The sequence below is a fragment of the Cadophora gregata genome (assembly GCF_030347475.1).
Source record: "Cadophora gregata isolate MNR1 chromosome Unknown scaffold_2, whole genome shotgun sequence".
Classification (NCBI taxonomy): Eukaryota; Fungi; Ascomycota; class Leotiomycetes; order Helotiales; family Ploettnerulaceae; genus Cadophora; species Cadophora gregata.
This window is the reverse complement of record NW_026695925.1, coordinates 2,191,987-2,211,520: the sequence shown is the minus strand read 5'-3', so window position 1 is coordinate 2,211,520 and position 19,534 is coordinate 2,191,987. Positions and strand designations below refer to the sequence as shown.

General features: G+C 32.6%; 1 protein-coding gene across 1 annotated transcript; it reads left to right on the top strand.

The window, feature by feature from the left end:
* The first annotated feature begins 18,042 nt into the window (after nucleotides 1–18,042).
* On the top strand, nucleotides 18,043–19,324 carry ONS95_008018 (uncharacterized protein). Its single transcript, XM_058501552.1, has 2 exons — nucleotides 18,043–18,213; nucleotides 18,614–19,324. Exon 2 carries the CDS (start codon nucleotides 18,690–18,692, stop codon nucleotides 19,122–19,124), a length of 435 nt encoding a protein of 144 aa, XP_058362872.1. The 5' UTR covers nucleotides 18,043–18,213; nucleotides 18,614–18,689; the 3' UTR covers nucleotides 19,125–19,324.
* Nucleotides 19,325–19,534: the final 210 nt, after the last annotated feature.

The following is a 19,534-nucleotide window of genomic DNA, read 5'->3' as shown; positions in this document are numbered from 1 at the left end:
ATGAGCTTATATAGAGTATAGTATGATACCTTGTTCCGGATATATATATCGCACGACGCTATTATATCTTTAACTACCTTCCTTATTCCTAGGAAGTAGTATTCCCTAGATAGCCTAAATAGCGTCTTAGCTACCCCCTGGTATCTATAAGCGGGCAGCTTATACTAATACGTAACGAATTTAATCTTATCCCTAGTAAGTATATAGATTCGTCCTTAGTATAGAAGTATACTATCTAAGGTAAAGGAGAATCCTTCGCCTAGCTACTTCTTTTATTTAGCTATAACCGGGTTATTAGTATAGTCCTTCTAGATTTTCTCGGCGACCTAGCCTATTAAGGCTAGCTATCAGTGATTAACTATTAGTAAATCACTATCCTTTCGTAGTACAGTATAAGATTCGTGAGTTTTATTTATAAGATATTCTGGTTTCCTACTTAGGGCGTCAGCCTTAGTATTTTCTATTCCCTTAACATAAGAAATTCGAAGTTTTATAGTAGAGAGTATTTTATACTATTAAACCTAGCGTCAGTTTAATTCTTTAGTAGTTATAAAGTAAATAAGATTCTTATAATCCGTTAGGATCTATACTTCGTAGGCGGCACCCTTAAGGTAGACCTTCTATTCACGTACTATATCTATAATTACTAGTAACTCTTTATTATATATATCATAGTTAAGTTCTGCTAGTAATAGTTTCCGTGAATAATAAGCGACTAATTACTATCTTCTGTCCTCGCCCAGCTAGCTAAGCACGGCTCTAATAGCGTAATCTAAAGAATCTATCTCTATACGTATTTCTTTATCAGGGGTAAAGGAAGTAAGTACTAGTTCTGTAATAAAAGCCGCTTTAAGTGCCTTAAACGCTTTTCGTGCGCTATCGGATCAGTGGAATTCCTTATCCTTATAAGTTAACTCCGTGAGTGGCCTAGCGATTTTCAAGTAATCCTTAATAAATCGCTTATAGAAGTTAGTAAACCTAAGGAATAATTATACTTCCTTGATATTCGTGGGCCCTATCTACTTAATAATTGCTTTAATCTTTTTAGGATCTATAGCTAATCTTATAGTAGTAACTATATAGCTTAGAAAGATAACCTTATCCACGTGAAAGTTATACTTCTCTAGTTTAAGTAATAAGTAAGTATTCTCTAGCCTCTAGAGAATAGCTATAACGTCCTTCACATATTACTCCTCTGATTTAGAGTAAACTAGTATATCGTTCAAATAGTATATATATATTATATCTAAGTAAGGCCGTAAAACATTATTAATTAGACACTGAAATATGGCTAGTATATTAGTTAAGCTGAAGGGTATAACTATGTACTTATAGTAACTGAAATAAGTGCGAAATACTATTTTTTCTTCTTCTCCCTTAGCTATCTTAATAAGGTTATACACTCCTCGTAGGTTAAGCTAAGTGAAAATCTTAGCTCTAACGAGTCTATCCCGTAGCTCCTTGGCTAATAGTAGTATATAACGATCTTTCTTTATAGCGTCATTTAATCGACAGTAGTCGATATATATTTATTATCTACTATCTTTTTTTTCTACAAATAAGATATTACTCCCCTACGGAGATTTAAACTCTTAGATGAATCTCTTCGCTAGGTTTTTATTAATATATTACTTGATTATTATTAAGTCTATCGCTGAATATTCCCTAAGTAGTTAGAATATTAGTTTAGTACCTAGTTCTAACTCGATCTAATAATTATAATCCTAGTATTTCAGTAAGGCCTCGATACCTTGTTCCTCCTTAAACAGTATTATAAACTTCTTATATACTAATAGTATATCCTTTATTAATAGACCCTTATCTTAGTATCCGAGCTCTTCCTTAGAGGTAGCACTAACCTCTCGAATACTTACTACTTCTATTCCCGGTAGATAATAATAGTCTTAGTAATAACTAAACTTAAGTTTTCCTATCTGCTAATTAATAATAGGATTATACTTTTCTATTTATAGTAGCCCTAGGATAATATTATACCTTCTAATCCTAACGATATTAAATTAGATTATTTTAGAGTATCCGGCGATACCTATATAGATTAGAGCAGTCTAGACCTCGATTAGTCTATCGGAGGCGACCTTACTATCCGCTAGTACTAAATAGTATCCCTTATCTTTTACTTCAGTTAACAGGTAGTACTTAAGTATAATAGTAGGAGATATAAAGTTCCCTTATACCCTAGAGTCTACTATCACTTAAAGCTTAACTCCCTTAATTTTAACCTCTAACATGAGATATTTATCTCTAATAGCGGTAAGTTACTATATATAGAAATATTCCTAATATACACTATAGTCGAAAACACTTTCCTATACCCTTCGATTGCTATAGCTTAGGCTGACCTTGTATATAAGCCCTATTCCGAGTTCAGTGTATATTACTAGGTTATATATCTTATAATAGTACCAGCTATTATTATTAACATAGACCTATATCCTATTATATCAGTTCTTAGCTATAATTTCCTATTCCTCGCCTACTTCTAGTAGCGCGCTAATATTAAGAATAATAGTATTCTGGAGTAGCAAGTGCTATATAAAGGTCATTAGTCCTTCTTAGCTGCCGGCTATTCTCTATCCGATACGCTTATAGTCCCGGTAGACTACTTCGTACCTTGCCCCCTATAGTGGACCCCCTAAGCTAATAAGGCCTAGTTCTTAATAAGTAACCCCGGTAGCTATATTAGTCTAGTAGTAAGTGTTATAGCTAACCTGATATAAGCTCTCTTCTCTTTAAGTAACTTCCTAAGTTTCACCTACTCTTAGTCCTAAGAGTTTAGGTTAAAGTAGCCCTGGTTCTAGAGTTTACTCGGGTTCCTAGGCCTCCTTCTCGCTATCACTTAGTATTAGCTTTATATCATCGTCTGGCCTAGAGCTGTCGTTATCTCGATACATATAGTCCTTAGGGGGCGTGCTAACGACAGTTTACTCAAGCTAATCTACAACGCTCACGGAATCTCACTTATTATCGTCAGAATCGCTTAACTAGATGTAGATGTGATTCTCCTTAAGCTCGTCTATAGTCATATGTTAATACGTCGCGGCGAGTTATCGTGTTAGTTTATTATAAGAGCTACGTCCTATTACGTTAGTATATTTCTTGTCTATCTATGACTTCTTTTATCGATAAGAGCTGGCTATATAACTAGGAAGGCTATACTCGAAGTATAGCTTCTTCTCTTATCGCTTACTTATAACTTTCTTAGATAGCCCGCTACTATATAGCTTTCCTTAATAACTTAGCTTCCAGAATATTATATCAAGTTCTATTTCCTAAGGGTAGAATAGTTTCTTATTATTACCCTCTCTTCCTTAATATATATATATTCCGGAGCGGTATTAGCCTTTCTTCTTAAGTACCCTCTCGTAGTTTCAGTTATTAATCTTGATAGCTATTTCGATAAGTTCTTATAAGTCGGTAAGCGCGTCTGATCTTACTATCTTATCTTTCACTCTATCTTTTAACCCTTTATAGTACTATACTTGAAAAGCGTCGTTATTCCAGCTAGTCTGATTCGCGAATTACTAGAAAGCGGCAGTATACGTAGTTACTAACCCGACCTGCTTTAAGTTCTAGATATTCCGTTCAGTAGTATAGTTCTAATTAATATCGCTGAAAACGTAGTTAATCCTATACTTAAAACCCTCGAAAGTTATAAAGATCTTCTAGGATTCTTTAGTTATTACTGTAGAGACTCTCCTATCCTTAGTCCGGTTCTGAATATAGTCTAAGAGAAAGGTCTTGATCTAGTTAAAAGTAGATCCCCGGAGGAAGGATAAAGCCTAAAGGACTTTATTAGTCTCCGTAACGAACTAGTAACTGTTAAAGCCCGTATAGAGCTTAACTTAAGTAAGATATACTCTAAGCTTAGATCAGTCTCTATAGTAGAGATCCGGGGCAGCGATCTTAGGTATATTCTTTAAGTCGAAGACCTTAGCAGGAGCCGAGTAGTTGTTCGACGATCCTTTAACAGAGGATATATTATCTTTATAAGTTAGTACCTCTAATAAGAAGGTGCTTAAAGTGTAATAGTCCGGTATTTACTCGCTATAAATATAGAAAGCTGCAGTTAATCTCTGATAATTAAGAGGTAGGTGTATCACGTAGATAGAAGATAGTTACTAAGTATTAGAATACTATTTGAAGTTAAGTATAAAGCTTCTATCTAATAGTAGATATACTAGTCTTATATAGAACCTTCGTTCTTCTTAGATCCCTTAAGATACTAGATCCTTAGATCCTTAGATCCGTTCCCTTATAAAGGGATCCAGGGATCTAAGGATCTATCACGTGACTTATTATCTACTGTGATCTAGGTAACTATTACTATTGAGCGTGAGTATATAGCAGTACTACTCGCTATCCTATATTATTCCTTAGTTAGTACTACCCTATTAATAGCACCGCTCCTTCGTTAGTACTAATGCCCCTATAGTACTACTGATAGTACTATCAGTATATAGGTGCCAACTGAACCGTAGCGCTAAGGGGTTCGTAACATTAATATAGCTATTAATAAGCTAGCTTACCTCGCCTAAGATATCTGAATATAAAGTAGGACTAAGTAACTAACTATCTCTAGATATACTTAGTATATATATACTAATTACTTTATCTTAAACTACCTCTGCTTCTTAATAGATAGTCTAGTTAACTTCCTCTTCCTTAGGATATACTTACGAGCTTATTTACTTATATTCCCTTAAATAAATAAGTATCGATTAAATAAGGAAGTAGTAAGACTAGGAGACTTAAGTCTATATCCTAATATCTATCTGTTCTTAAATAGATAAAGATCGTAAAGGGATATAATATAGTATACCGGAGCCTAGACTTTAGTAGCTATAGAATAAGTGTTCTAGTTTAGTACTAAGTATAAAGCTATATTTAAGTTAAATAGCTATAGCCTTAAATCCTAATATTAGCCTTAGTACTATAGCCTCCCTTATTATCTACTACTCCTTAATAGATAGATTAGTTCTAAAGATAGGCTTCCTTCCTTTATAAATTAGTTCTATTAGTAAGCTTCTTTTAGAAGTTAAGGGCCTAAGTAGTTAAGTAGAAGCCTGAGTTCTTAGGCGCCTCTAGACTATAATAATATCGATCTACTCTTATTCTCTATACTAATCTCCTTAGAATAATATATATCTTATATTATATAGCTATATAATTCGCTTATTCTAATATTCTTCTAGCTCTAGCTTTTCCGATAGATTATCCTATGCCTATTTATCTATATCCTTAGTTATTATAATAGTTAAGTATATACTTCTTAGTATAACAGTCCGGTATTTACTTGCTATAAATACAGAAAGCTGCAGTTGATCTCTGATAATCGAGAGGTAAATGTATCACGTAGATAAGAAGATAGTTACTAAGTATTAGAATACTATTTAAAGTTAAGCACGAAGCTCTTATCTAATAACAGACGTGCTAGTCTTATATAGAACCTTTATTCGCCTTAGATCCCTTAGGATACCGGATCCTTAGATCCTTAGATCCGTTTTCCTATAAAAGGATCTAGGGATCTAGGGATCTATCACGTGACTTATTATCTACTATAATCTAAGTAACTATTACTACTAAAGCGTGAGTATATAGTAATACTACTCGATTATCCTATATCCTTCCCTAGCTAGTACTACCTTATTAATAGTACTACTCCCTCGTTAGTACTAATACCCCTATAGTATTACTAATATTTTTATTATTATATAGGTACTAACTAAACCGTAGCGCTAAGGGGTCTGTAACACTATCCCCCTCTTAGCCTAGCGTGATCCCCACGCTTAAGTATAACCTTAAGAAACGTTAATAGTTACTAATAACTATCTTCCTTATCTATTATATCTAGTATTATAAAGAAATCAAGTATTACCTAGATAAAGAAAAAACAGAGTATCTAGCTCACGCTCTATATTAAGCGTACTATATAACTTATAAAGCCTTATTTCTTCTACCGTAGCCTTTCCTATACTTACTTCTTAGATTTATCTATTTCGAAATAATACTCTAAGTATATTTACTTAAAGCGTTATAATTATAGCACCTCAGGGTATATTAAGAGGTTCACTTCTAAATAACTTATATATTAGTTTAAAATAAGAAAAACTATAACCCCTGCTCGCCTTTTAACACCTCCCTCTAAGCCTATTAAGGATAATCTTACTTCTTAGTTCCCTACCTTTAAACCTAACGCTTACCTAGTATCCTTCTTTAAGGGCCCGGCTCTTAACCTTAGGTCCCCTTTTTTCTAAGTAAACCTGGATTTCTTTAATAGAATCCCTATAAAAGCCTAAGGTAGTAAAGGTTAGATTTAAGTTCCTAAGTATTTTCTAATTATAAGTACCCTTTCTATTTAATCAGATATTTTAGTTTACTATAGAAATACTAATAGTTAAGAATAGCCTTTACCTTATATTTAGCGTTTAGATTAATCGATTATATTTCAGTAATAGGAGCCAGTAGTACTCCTAGTAGTACTAGTTTAAGGAGAGATATATAGAATACTAGATAGATATTTATTATCTTTAGTAGAGCTAGTTAATAATTAACTAGTCCCTTAACTTTAGTAATCCTAAATAGTCCTAGCTTCTTATAATCTAATTTATAACTTAATCGCTTAGTTATAATATTCCTTCTAAGTAAGTAGACTTTATCCCTCTCCTTAAGCGTTAGTCCTATACTACGCTTTTTATTATAGTAGATCATAGATCTCTATATAATAAAGAGAATATCAGCTAATAATTCTTTATAAAGCTACTTAAGCCTATCTGCCTATAGTATAGCTTCTTACGCGGTCCTTTAACCGGTTATTAGTGAATTATATACCGTAGGATTATACCTATAATTCACGTAGAATAGCGATACTCTAATAGTATCTTAATCCGCGCTATTATATATAAACTAGGTAAGTGAGAGCAGTTATACCTAGTTATCTTACTTATAGTTTATATAATACTAAAGATAAGTCTCTATTATCTAGTTAATTCGTTCTATCTATATATTAGTCTAAAGATAGAATATAGTTAATATTTTCTGTTTTATCCCTAAGAGCGTAATAAGAGTTTTCTAGAACTTTGAAGTAAAGAGCTTATCTCTATCTAAGATAATCTTATCTAGTATTCCGTGACTTATAAAGATTATCCTAAGAAATACTTATACTATTATAAGTATATCCTATATCCTAAGTACTAGTATTATATATATATACTTCGTGAACCTATCTGTTATTATATAGATTAAATCGTATATAATTCCTATAATTAGGTCTTTCAAGAGTAGTAGCTCAACTATAAAATCTAAAGCAATTGATTTCTATAAGCGAGGTAATATTATTAGTGACTTTATAAGTCTATATAGAGTATAGTATATAGCCTTATTCCGGATATATATATTATATAATATTATTATATCTTTAACTACCTTCCTTATACCTAGGAAGTAGTATTCCCTAGATAGCTTACATAGTATCTTAGCTACCCCCTAGTATTTATAAGCAGGCAGCTTATACTAGTATATAACGAATTTTATCCTATCCCTAGTAAGTATATAGATTTATCCTTAGAATAAGAGAGTTCCTTCTAAGGAGAAGGAGAACCCTTCGCTTAGTTAGTATTACTATTTAGCTATAACCGGGTTATTAGTATAGCTTTTCCAGATTTTCTCTATAACTAGCTATCCTATTGTAGCTAGCTATTAGCTATTAACAACTAATAAATCGCTATCCTTCCGTAGTATAATATAAGATTTATAAGTTTTATTTATAAGGTATTCTAGTTTCTAGCTTAAGTATTTTCTATTCCCTTAATATAAGAAATTCGAAGCTTAATAGTAAAGAGTGTTTTATACTAATAAACTTACTATTAGTTCAGTTCCTTAGTAGTTATAAAGTAAATAAGATTCTTATAGTCTATTAGGATCTATACCTTGTAAGTAACGCCCTTAAGGTAGACCTTCTATTTATATACTACGTCTATAATTACTAGTAACTCCTTATTATATATATTATAGTTAAGTTCTACTAGTAATAGTTTCTATAAATAGTAAGCGACTAGTTACTATCTTCTGTCCTCGCCCGGCTAGCTAAGCATAGCTCTAATAGCGTAGTCTGAAGAATCTATCTCTATACGTATTTCTTTATTAGGAGTAAAAGAAGTAAGTACTAGTTCCGTAATAAAAGCCGCTTTAAGTACCTTAAACACTTTTTATATACTATTAGACTAGTAGAATTCCTTATCCTTATAAGTTAACTCCGTAAGTAGCCTAGCGATTTTCAAATAGTCTTTAATAAATCGCCTATAGAAGTTAGTAAACCCAAGGAATAATTATACTTCTTTAATATTTGTAAGCCCTATTTACTTAATAATTACTTTAATCTTTTTAGGATCTATAGCTAATCCTACAATAGTAACTATATAGCTTAGAAAAATAACCTCGTCCATGTAGAAGTTACACTTCTCTAGTTTAAGTAATAAGTAAGTGTCCTCTAGCCTCTAAAGAATAGCTATAATATCCTTTATATATTACTCCTCTAATTTAAAGTAGACTAGTATATTATCTAAATAGTATATATATATTATATCTAAGTAAGGCCGCAAAACGTTATTAATTAGACGCTGAAATATAGCTAGTATATTAGTTAAGCTAAAGAGTATAACCGTGTACTTATAGTAACTAAAATAAGTATAAAATACTATTTTTTCTTTTTCACCCTTAGCTATCCTAATAAAGTTATATACTCCTCGTAGGTTAAGCTAAATAAAAATCTTAGCTCTAATAAGTCTATCCTGTAGCTCCTTAGCTAATAGTAGTATATAACAATCCTTCTTTATAGTATTATTTAATTAATAGTAGTTAATATATATTTATTATCTACCGTCTTTCTTTTCTGCGAATAAGATATTACTCCCCTATAGAGATTTAGACTCTTAGATAAATCCTTTCACTAGGTTTTTATTAATATATTACTTGATTATTATTAAGTCTATTACTAAGTATTCCTTAAGTAATTAGAATATTAGCTTAGTACCTAGTTCTAACTTAATCCGATAATTATAGTCCTAGTATTTTAGTAAGGCCTCGATACCTTATTTCTCTTTAAATAATACTATAAACTTCTTATATACTAATAGTATATCCTTTATTAGTAGACTCTTATCTTAGTATCCGAGCTCTTCCTTAGAAGTAGCACTAGCCTCTTGAATACTTATTACTTCTATTCCTAGTAGATAATAATAGTCTTAGTAATAACTAAACTTAAGTTTTCCTATCTACTAATTAATAATAGAGTTATATTTTTCTATTTATAGTAATCCTAAGATAATATCATGCCTTCTAATCCTAATAATATCGAATTAGATTACTTCAGAGTATCCGGCGATACTTATATAAACTGGAGTAATCTAGACCTTAATTAGTCTATTAGAGGCGACTTTACTATCTGCTAGTACTAGATAGTATCCCTTATCCTTTACTTTAGTTAATAAGTAGTACTTAAGTATAATAGTAGGAGATATAAAGTTCCCTTATACCTTAGAGTCTACTATCACCTAAAGCTTAACTCTCTTAATTTTAACCTCTAATATGAGATATTTATCTCTAATAGCGGTAAGTTACTATATATAGAAATATTCCTAATATACGCTATAGTCGAGGATACTTTCCTATACCCTTCGATTACTATAGCTTAAGCTAACCTTATATATAAGCCCTATTCCGAGTTCAGTATATATTACTAGGTTATATATCTCGTAATAGTACCGGCTGTTATTATTAATATAGACCTATATTCTATTATATTAGTTCTTAGCTATAATTCCCTATTCCTTACCTACCTCTAGTAGCGCACTAGTATTAAAGATAGCAGTATTCTAAAGTAGTAAGTGCTATATAAAAGTCGTTAGTTCTTCCTAGCTACCGGCTATTCTCTATCTAATACACTTATAGTCCCGGTAGACTACTTCATACCTTGCCCCTTACAGTAGACCCCCTAAGCTGATAAGGCCTAGTTCTTAATAAGTAACCCCGGTAGCTATATTAGTTCAGTAGTAAGTGTTACAGCTAACTTAATATAAGCTCTCTTCTCTTTAGGTAACTTCCTAAGTTTTACCTACTCTTAGTCCTAAGAGTTTAGGTTAAGGTAGCCCTAGTTCTAGAGTCTAATCAGGTTCCTAGGCCTCCTCCTTACTATTACTTAGTATTAGCTCTATATTATTATCTGGCCTAGAGCTATTATTATCTTAATATATATAGTCCTTAAGGGGCGTGCTAATAATAGTTTACTTAAGCTAATCTATAACGCTTATAAAATCTCGCTTATTATTATTAGAATCGCCTAACTAAGTATAGATATAATTCTCCTCGAGCTTATCTATAGTTATATATTAATATATCACAGCGAGTTATTATATTAGTTTATTATAAGAGTTACGTCCTATTACATTAGTATATTTCTTATCTATCCACGACTTCTTTTATTAATAAGAGCTAGCTATATAACTAGGAAGGCTATACTTAAAGTATAGCTTCTTTTCTTATCACTCGCTTATAACTTTCTTAGATAGCCCGCTATTACACGGCTTTCCTTAATAACTTAGCTTTCGAAATATTATATTAAGTTCTATTTCCTAAGAGTAAAATAGTTTCTTATTATTACTCCCTCTTCCTTAGTATATATATATTCTAAAGTAGTATTAGCTTTTTTTCTTAAGTGCCCTCTTATAATTTCAGTTATTAATCTTAATAGCTATCTTAATAAGTTCTTATAAGTTAGTAAGCACGTCTAATCTTACTATCTTATCTTTCACTCCGTCTTTTAACCCCTTATAATACTATACCCGAAGGGTATTATTATTCTAGCTAGTCTAATTCGCGAATTACTAGAAAGTAGTAGTATATATAGTTACTAACCCGACTTACTTTAAGTTCTGGATATTCCGTTCAGTAGTATAATTCTAATTAATATCACTAAAGACGCGGTTAATCTTATACTTAAAACCTTTAAAAGTTATAAAGATCTTCTAGGATTCCTTAGTTATTACTATAGAGACTCTCCTATCCTTAGTTTAGTTCTAAATATAATCTAAGAGAAAAGTCTTAATCTAGTTAAAAGTAGATCCCCGGAGAAAGGACGAAGCCTAAAGGACTTTATTAGTCTCTATAGCGAACTAGTAACTATTAAAGCCCGTATAAAGCTTAACTTATATAAGGTATACTCTAAGCTTAGATTAGTCTCTATTATAGAGATCTAGGGCGGCGATCTTAAGTATATTCTTTAGGTCGAAGACCTTAGTAAGAGCTAAGTAGTCGTTCGATAATCCTTTAACAGAGGATATATTATCTTCGTAAGTTAGTACCTCTAATAAGAAAGTACTTAAAGTATAATAGTCTAGTATTTACTCGCTATAAATATAAAAAGCTATAGTTAATCTCTAATAATTAAGAGGTAGGTATATCACGTAGATAGGAAGATAGTTACTAAGTATTAAAATACTATTTAAAGTTAAGTACGAAGCTCTTATCTAATAGTAGATATACTAGTCTTATATAGAACCTTCGTTCGCCTTAGATCCCTTAGGATACCGGATCCTTAGATCCTTAGATCCGTTTTCTTATAAGAGGATCTAAGGATCTAAGGATCTATTATATAACTTATTATCTACTATAATCTAAGTAACTATTACTACTAAAGCGTGAGTATATAGTAATACTACTCGATTATCCTATATCCTTCCCTAGCTAGTACTACCTTATTAATAGTACCGCTCCCTTGTTAGTACTAATGCCCCTATAGTATTACTAATGTTTTTATTATTATATAAGTGCCAACTGAACCGTAGCGCCAAGGGGTCCGTAACACTTAGTGCTTCTTATAAACGTATAATATATTTATATTAGCTAGAAGAGAGTCTAATAGTAAGAGCAGGAGAAGTAATTATATTTCTACCTCTACTAGCAGAGGGAATAAGTATAATAATATAAACTCCTTATATAATATATTATTCATAAGGTTTATACTCCCCGAGGTATATTCCTAAGCCTCTAGCCTAAGGAGCTATTTTAAGGGGACAAGGATCCGAAACCCGTATAAAGTAACACGTGTAGAAAACAATAAAAGAAATATATAAGTATAAGGTATTATTTATAAGAGTTACTATCCCCGGGGTATATTCCTAAGTATTCCCCGGACCTTTAAACTATAATTAGTATACTAGAGGATCTAGGTCCTCTACTTAGGCCCGGAGGCTTTAGTAAGATAGACTTTAGTCTATCTAGCAGATTAAAAGAGCCCTTCGACTTAGGCTTCCTCTTACTATAATTCAAGAGTAAATAGCCCCCTTTATATAGCTTAATTTAATACCGAGTATAAGCGTCTCTTATATTAGAGATCTTACCCCTAGCTAAGGATAAATACTTCTAACACTTATAGTTATAACTAGCGCACTAGTTATAAGGCTCTACCTCTCTCTTACTATAATCTATCTCTATAATTCTAACTATATAAGCTAGCTAGTTCCGGGCAGGGCCTACTATAACCTGCAGCTATTACTATGTTTTATACTACTAGGCTCTAACTATAGTTAGAGGAGAGAGGTCCTAAGCTATAGTTATATAGCTAGGAAGTCCCTAACCTCTTTATAGTATTCTTATAAACATAGGAGCTTACTACTAGGCGTACTTAGTAGTAGATAGAATAGTACTAATAGCTGCTAGTATAGCTATAACTATAGCTACGCTATAAAAATCAGTAAGTGTTTAGATAAGTTAGAACTTATTATAGGAAAAGGAGTTCTAATAATACTTATATAACTAGAGTATCCTCTATCTCTATATCCTTATCCCTATCCCTATCCTCCCTATTACCTAGACTAAAGCTACTACTTTAAGTATTAATAATATATTTACTTAAATAATACTTATTAAAGTGTTAAAGGGTATATAAGTAAACTTACTTATCCTAACTACTACTACTACTACTAAAGTTATTATTATCTTCTTCCTTAGCCGGAGCTAAGGTAGGAGCCGGAGTAGGAGTAAGAGTAGGAGCTAGAGCTAAAGCTAGAGCTAGAGCTAAGGCAGGGGCGGGGGCGGGAGCAGTAGTAAGAGCTAGAGTAAGAGCAGGAGCAGAAGCGAGGGCAGTAGCAGCGGAGGTAAGAGCTAAAGCTAGGGTAAAGGCAGTAGCAGGGGTACTACTATATTATATAAGTAATAGACTTTAAGTGTAAGAGAGCTCTTTAACTTATAAAAAACCACTAAGTCTAGTAGTCCCTCTAAGGAGAGAGTAAGCGAGATATAGAATAGTCTCTTCTAAGACCGGGAAATTAACTTAGTACGAAAGCACCTAAGCTTAGGAAGGTATTATTATTATTACTATTATTATTATTACTACTATTATTACTATTACTACTACTACTACTAGTACTAGTACTAGTACTATAATATAATATAATATAATTTAATATAGGATTTAACTTAGAGAAAAAAAAAAGAAAGAGAAAGGAGAAGAGAATAAAGATATACTTACTCTAACTAACTCTAACTTACTTAAGCTACCTTAGATAAAGATTATTTACTATTATAGATAAGTATTATATTATTTACTACTAGTATACTATAATAGTAGTAAGAGACCGCTAGCTATCTGTAGCTAGAATCTCTAAGTAAGCGTTATTAATTAGCTTATTTACTTTAATTTACTTTAATTTACTTACCTAATTACTACTAAACCTGATTTCAAATACTAGAATATTATAACTAGCTATATAAGTAAGAATTATATTATTTATTATAAGAGAGTATTATAAATAGAGTGAGGTTTTAATTAAGGGTTAATTAAGCTATATAAAATAAAGCTATCTAGTTAGCTTATTTACTTTAACTTACTTAAGGATGCCCTATATTCTATGTCTTATTACTTTATTAGTATTAGAGTCATAGGCTAGGCGTAGCTACTATGCGATCTAATTAGCTTACTTACTTCTATTTACTTCAACTAGCTGATATCTGATACTTCGAACCTCTAGAATTAAGTACTTACTACTAGATATATTATAATAAATATATTATTCTATCCCAGGTACTTTATTATTTATAGTTAAATAATACGCGAGTAATCTATTATTAGTAATATCCTTCTGATCGCTAGTATTAAATTCTCTACTTAAATTAGTACCTATTACCCTTTTATAAGTAGTACTATCAAGGTATATTACTACTTTATTCTATACCTAAGAAGTATAAACGCGATTAAAATACTCGACTCAGTTAACTAATAGACTTATACTAACTATACAGATATCCTTTAACTTAAATAAGCTATTTAGTAAGGTCCTTACCCTTAGTTAAGAGAGATTATCTATTATAAGTCTTATTACTTTATTAAAAATATTATTAGAAGTATTAGTAGATATATAATCCCTTAGTATATTCTCTCTAAATTAAGACTCTAATATTACTTGTATATAATAAATAGTAGTATTAGTAGTATAAATACGATTAAAAGTAATATTAGTATTATAAGTAGAATTCTAGTAATACTTTATCTTAATCTTAATTACTCTATTTAGATACTTGAGGCAGAAGTCGGTAAGCTTAAAGCTAGTTCTATAGCCTTCCTAATTAACTAGGCTAGATACAAGTATAGTACGCTAAAGCTCTAGTATATAAATACTATCTTTAAGTAACTATTAGTAGTAGAATATCTTATATATATAGTTAGTTTAATAAGTACTAAGAAAATTAATAATTAAGGAGTCTATATAACAATAAAGTATACTAATATTACTATATTTAACTCTTTACTTAACTATAAGGAATAGTTTAATTTCCTAAAGGTATTAATATATAGTTATAAACCCCAGGTCTTTATACTTAGTACTATTAGGCTATTTACTATCTTATACTAATCTAGTGAAAGCCTGGAGCTAAATAGACTCGATATACGCTAGAAATATATTAGGCGTAAGACTAGAAAGGATATTATTATAAGCCTCGCGATAGCTGAAGTTAGTCTTAGTATATTTACTATAATAATCTTTTAATAATAATATATAAAGAATAGCTAGTATATAAGCTTTAAAACTATAGGGGAGAAGTATATCTAGAATATAGTACTTCAGATTATCCCTAGCTATTATAGTATAGCTCTAAGATATTATATCTCCGAGAATAGTATACTCCCCTCTACTAGTTCTAGGCGCTATTATCTAGTGTATATATATTAATAATAACCTAAGGTTATATTAAATATAGAACTATATACTAATACCGAGATACTAATTACAATAATTATACGTCTTCTCTATGTACTATTATTCGTCCTTAACCGAGTGAATATAATATATAATAAGCTAATCTCTATAGAGTAGCTATAGCCGAGACTTAAAATCCTTATCTAGATCTAAGTATAACTATTACTAGAAGATATTATTATAAACTCCTATAGTACTAGTAAGAGTCCCCTTATTTTCAAATATAGCTCTAAACTAGTAGTATTCCGTCCTACGGACTAGAAGAAGATTAAGCTCTAGTATAGAAGGAAATAAGCTCGTCTTATCTTAGAATATTATTTGTACTATAGTAAGATAAAGATCTTAGATAGTATCTATAATTAAGAACTAGGTAATACGCTTCCTAATAAACTATAATAGAGATTAATAATATACCGAGTTAGGCGATAAAAGTAAGACTATATTAAGAGGCAAAGGATAATTAAGACTACTAATCCTAAGGGAAAATACGATATCTTTCTAAGCGAGAGAAACCGTAGGGTTATATATTAATTATATTAGACCTATAATTAGTATCTCTAAGTAAATAATAATCGTAGCTATAGTTATAGCCTCTTAAGTCTTAATATAACTAAGGACCTTATCCTGCTTATTATCTTAAAAGTTAATATTATTATAGATAATAATACTTTAAGAGTTATAACTAAGCGAAGGAAGATAAGTCTATAGTATATATTAGTCTTATAGTCTAAGTAGAAAGAATTAATAAATAAAAAGTAAGTTAAAATAAATAGAAGTAAGTAAGCTAGTAAGAAAGTAAGATATAATAGCTAATCGATTAGCTAAATAGTAGAAGTATATCTATATCTTTACTTAAGAAGTAGATTAAAGTAAATAAGCTAATAGAAGGATAGGATATAGTAGGAACTAAGAACTAAGTAACTAAGAATAAGAATAGCGAGTCTATACTCTTACTTAAAAAGTAAATTAAAGTAAGTAAACTAATAAGAGGATAGGATATAGCAGGACACGAGAACTAAATAACTAAGAATAAAGAGCGTAGTAAGCCTATATTATCGCCTAGAAAGTAAATTAAAGTAAATAAGCTAATAGTAGATAAGTACTTATAATTATAAGAGAATATAAAAGTTAAGAGAGTTTAATTATATACTTTAGTAAGAGCCGCGAGTTCTTTTATTATAGTATTTCTAGTCTAGTATAAATAGTATATACCTAGACCTAATAAGACCTTAACTACTCGACGTTTCATACTAGATCTAAGAAAGTATAAGTCTAAGTAGGACTATATATAGTTAGACTGCTTCTTAGACTATATAAAGGAGAGTATACTAGTTATTATAATAGTAGTACCTTAAAAAGATCTTAATAAAGTAGTTCAGCTTTAATTATACGTGTTCCACGAAGTATACTTATTTTAAAGTAATAACTGAAGTAAGGCAGATTAGATAGGCGCTACTTCGTTTATACTTAAGAAACCCTACTCTATATCTATCCCTTTATTTATCCCTTAGATATTAAAAGGCCTAAAGTACTAAGTTTAACGTAAGGCCTTAAATTCCGAGTATAGTAAATTAAGAGAAATAGAACTAAACGCCGGCCTAATATTATCTAAGGTATATTAAAGTATCTTCTGACGCTACTTAGCTATATAGATATATCGTAAGTATATCTTATAAGTATAATTATCTTCTATAATAAAAGTAGTAAGGAACTTCCTAAGAGACTATTTATAGTACCTGAGAACTTTAAAACCCTACTCTACTATAGATCCTTTTAAGAGTCTTATCCTACTTAGAGCTCGCTGATATTATATATTCTCTAATTCTCCTTATATAGTATTAGTAGAATTAGAGTTACTATTAGAGTCTCCCTAAGAGTTACTATTAGATTCGCTACTAGAACCTCTATTAGAGCTATTAGTAGAGTCTCTACTAAAGCTATTATTAGAATCGTAATAGAATAAGCAGAGTAGGGTTAATAGTAGGAAAGAAAGCTTACTAGAGATATTAAATAGACTTAATAGGAGATTTAAAAGCTTACTAGAGATATAAGGTAGAGGAATCGATAGAAAGTTTAAAAGCTTACTAGAGATATTAAATAGACTTAATAAGAGGTTTAAAAGCTCGCTAGAGATATAAGGCCTTATAAGTGGCAGTTATCTTTCACGTAATAGGGGTAAAGATAGTAGTAAGGAAGGGCTACTTATACCGGAAGCGCTATAAGCAGGTATTATATTTAAGTTAGAATATTACGCGATTTAAGCTAAATATAATAAATAAAGCTTAGTATAATCGATAAAGGTTAAAAAGAGCTTTTAAATATACTTTTAATAATTATAATTAGTTGTAGTTAAGAGGTAGAAGTACTATATCGTAGTAGGTAGTTTAATATTAGCTATTCCTTACTAAAAGTATAGCGTAAACTACTAAAATACTACTATTTTCCCTTAGACCCTCCGGTAGGAATTCGTAAGCTCGCCCTATCCCTAGTATCTGATTAGCTTATTTACTTCAATTTACTCTAATTTACACTAACTTACTTACTGAGACGCTAAAGGCTAGATATGTAGGGCGTGGCACGAATTACCACCAAAGGAGGGTCTGATTTATAAGATAAATCGCCTTTACCTTTTCCCATTGCCCAAAGCCCATCCCCCCATTCTCGTCTCACTGAACTTCCATCCATCCATCGCTCAATAACGCATCTCCGGGGGTACGTGAACCGCACCGATCTCCGCAGGCGAGTTTGTCACTGCCAATATCTGTCAGCAGGCGGCCCTGTCGTTCTTCTTGAACCCCTCGCGAAGACAAGCTCTCAATAATCCACCACCGAGAAAACACTCCTCTCAAGCATCGCGCCGACTAGCAAGTACCTAGTAATGGCCTCATCGAACGACTTCTCTGCTGTTCCGGCATCGGCAACGGACGAACATGATCTAGCGCAGGTACGCCTCTCACATTATCTCGTTGATTGCAACGTAGTCCATGTTTTTTGCCTTCCCAAGTTCAGGCGCACAGCACAGCACAGTTGGTTGCGATCAACGTGGGCGATCCTATTTGCCCACGCTGGCTGTGATCTCAAATGCCCCGCTGCCCTCGTTGATGTTGGTGGAGGCAATACCGTGGGCCGTGGCAGCCCATGCGGCGACACCGGCAAGTGGTTTGGCATGTTGTGCCTGTTCCCCTGGATGCCTATTGAAATATGGCAATTCTCCGGCTGCATTTCCCGGCTCCATTCTCTGTCCAGAATTCCCATCTTCAATTTATCATTCGGTGCCATTCGCATTGGTGGCACAGGTCACCGCCCTCCCTTGCACCACCAGCTAACGCCTGTGAACAATCTAGACTCTCCAGCAAATCGCAAAGTACGTTCGACCTCGGTGTTGCCCCAGAAAGCCATCACCGCTTCCTCATCACATGCATGCCTTTTCATGATGCCAATTGGAATTGGATCTTTTTTTGTCCGGGGCTTGCTCACGGGTGGCTTTGGCGGCGAGGGTGCGGCCCAGCCCAGCGCTCCAGCTGTCAGAATACCACCCAAGCCGCCAGGCTATTTTCAAGTACGACGACGCCCGGCAAAGAGACCAGGCCAGACCCAATTAGCCTCTGCGCCTTCATATCTTTATATTCACTACTCTCTGTTCTCGAACACGACGAGTCATGCATACTGACAATTTTTGGCTCTAGGGGCGAGAAAACGGCGCAGGCTCTGGAGTCGAATCTGACCAGCCTCGAGAAAAAGATTGATGATTTGCTGGCGAGTTTTGAGGAGTCGGAGCGGGCGAAAGTAGACGAGGCGAATGGTAAACAGGGAAAGGAAGTCGGTGGTATTGATGGAAAGGGGGAGAAGGCTTGATTTGTAAGCTGTGATTGAGAGGAGGACAGCCCAGGATGAAGAAGATTCTTTTACTGTCCGCGGTCAAATTGGGTCACCATGTGGCAAACCTCTACGATGACTGATTCGCTACATCCCGATCAATGGTGCCAAAATACCGGCGACTGGAGATACACGAGAGGACCTATTGACGATGTTGGCATCGGGCAAGCTATGCTACCCTCCACTAATGCTCAACCCTAATTCAAGAAATCAGTTACCATTTGCGTCGTGTCCATGCTGTCTGCCATTGTTTTCCGCACGTTGTTTGACCTGTGTCATGTTTTATATTACTTTTCAACTCAAGTGATGCCGTTTCTTTCTTTGCTCACTTACTACCTCCGTGCAGGCAGTATTTCAAGAACGTTACCTCCTCAAAGTACCCATCAAGG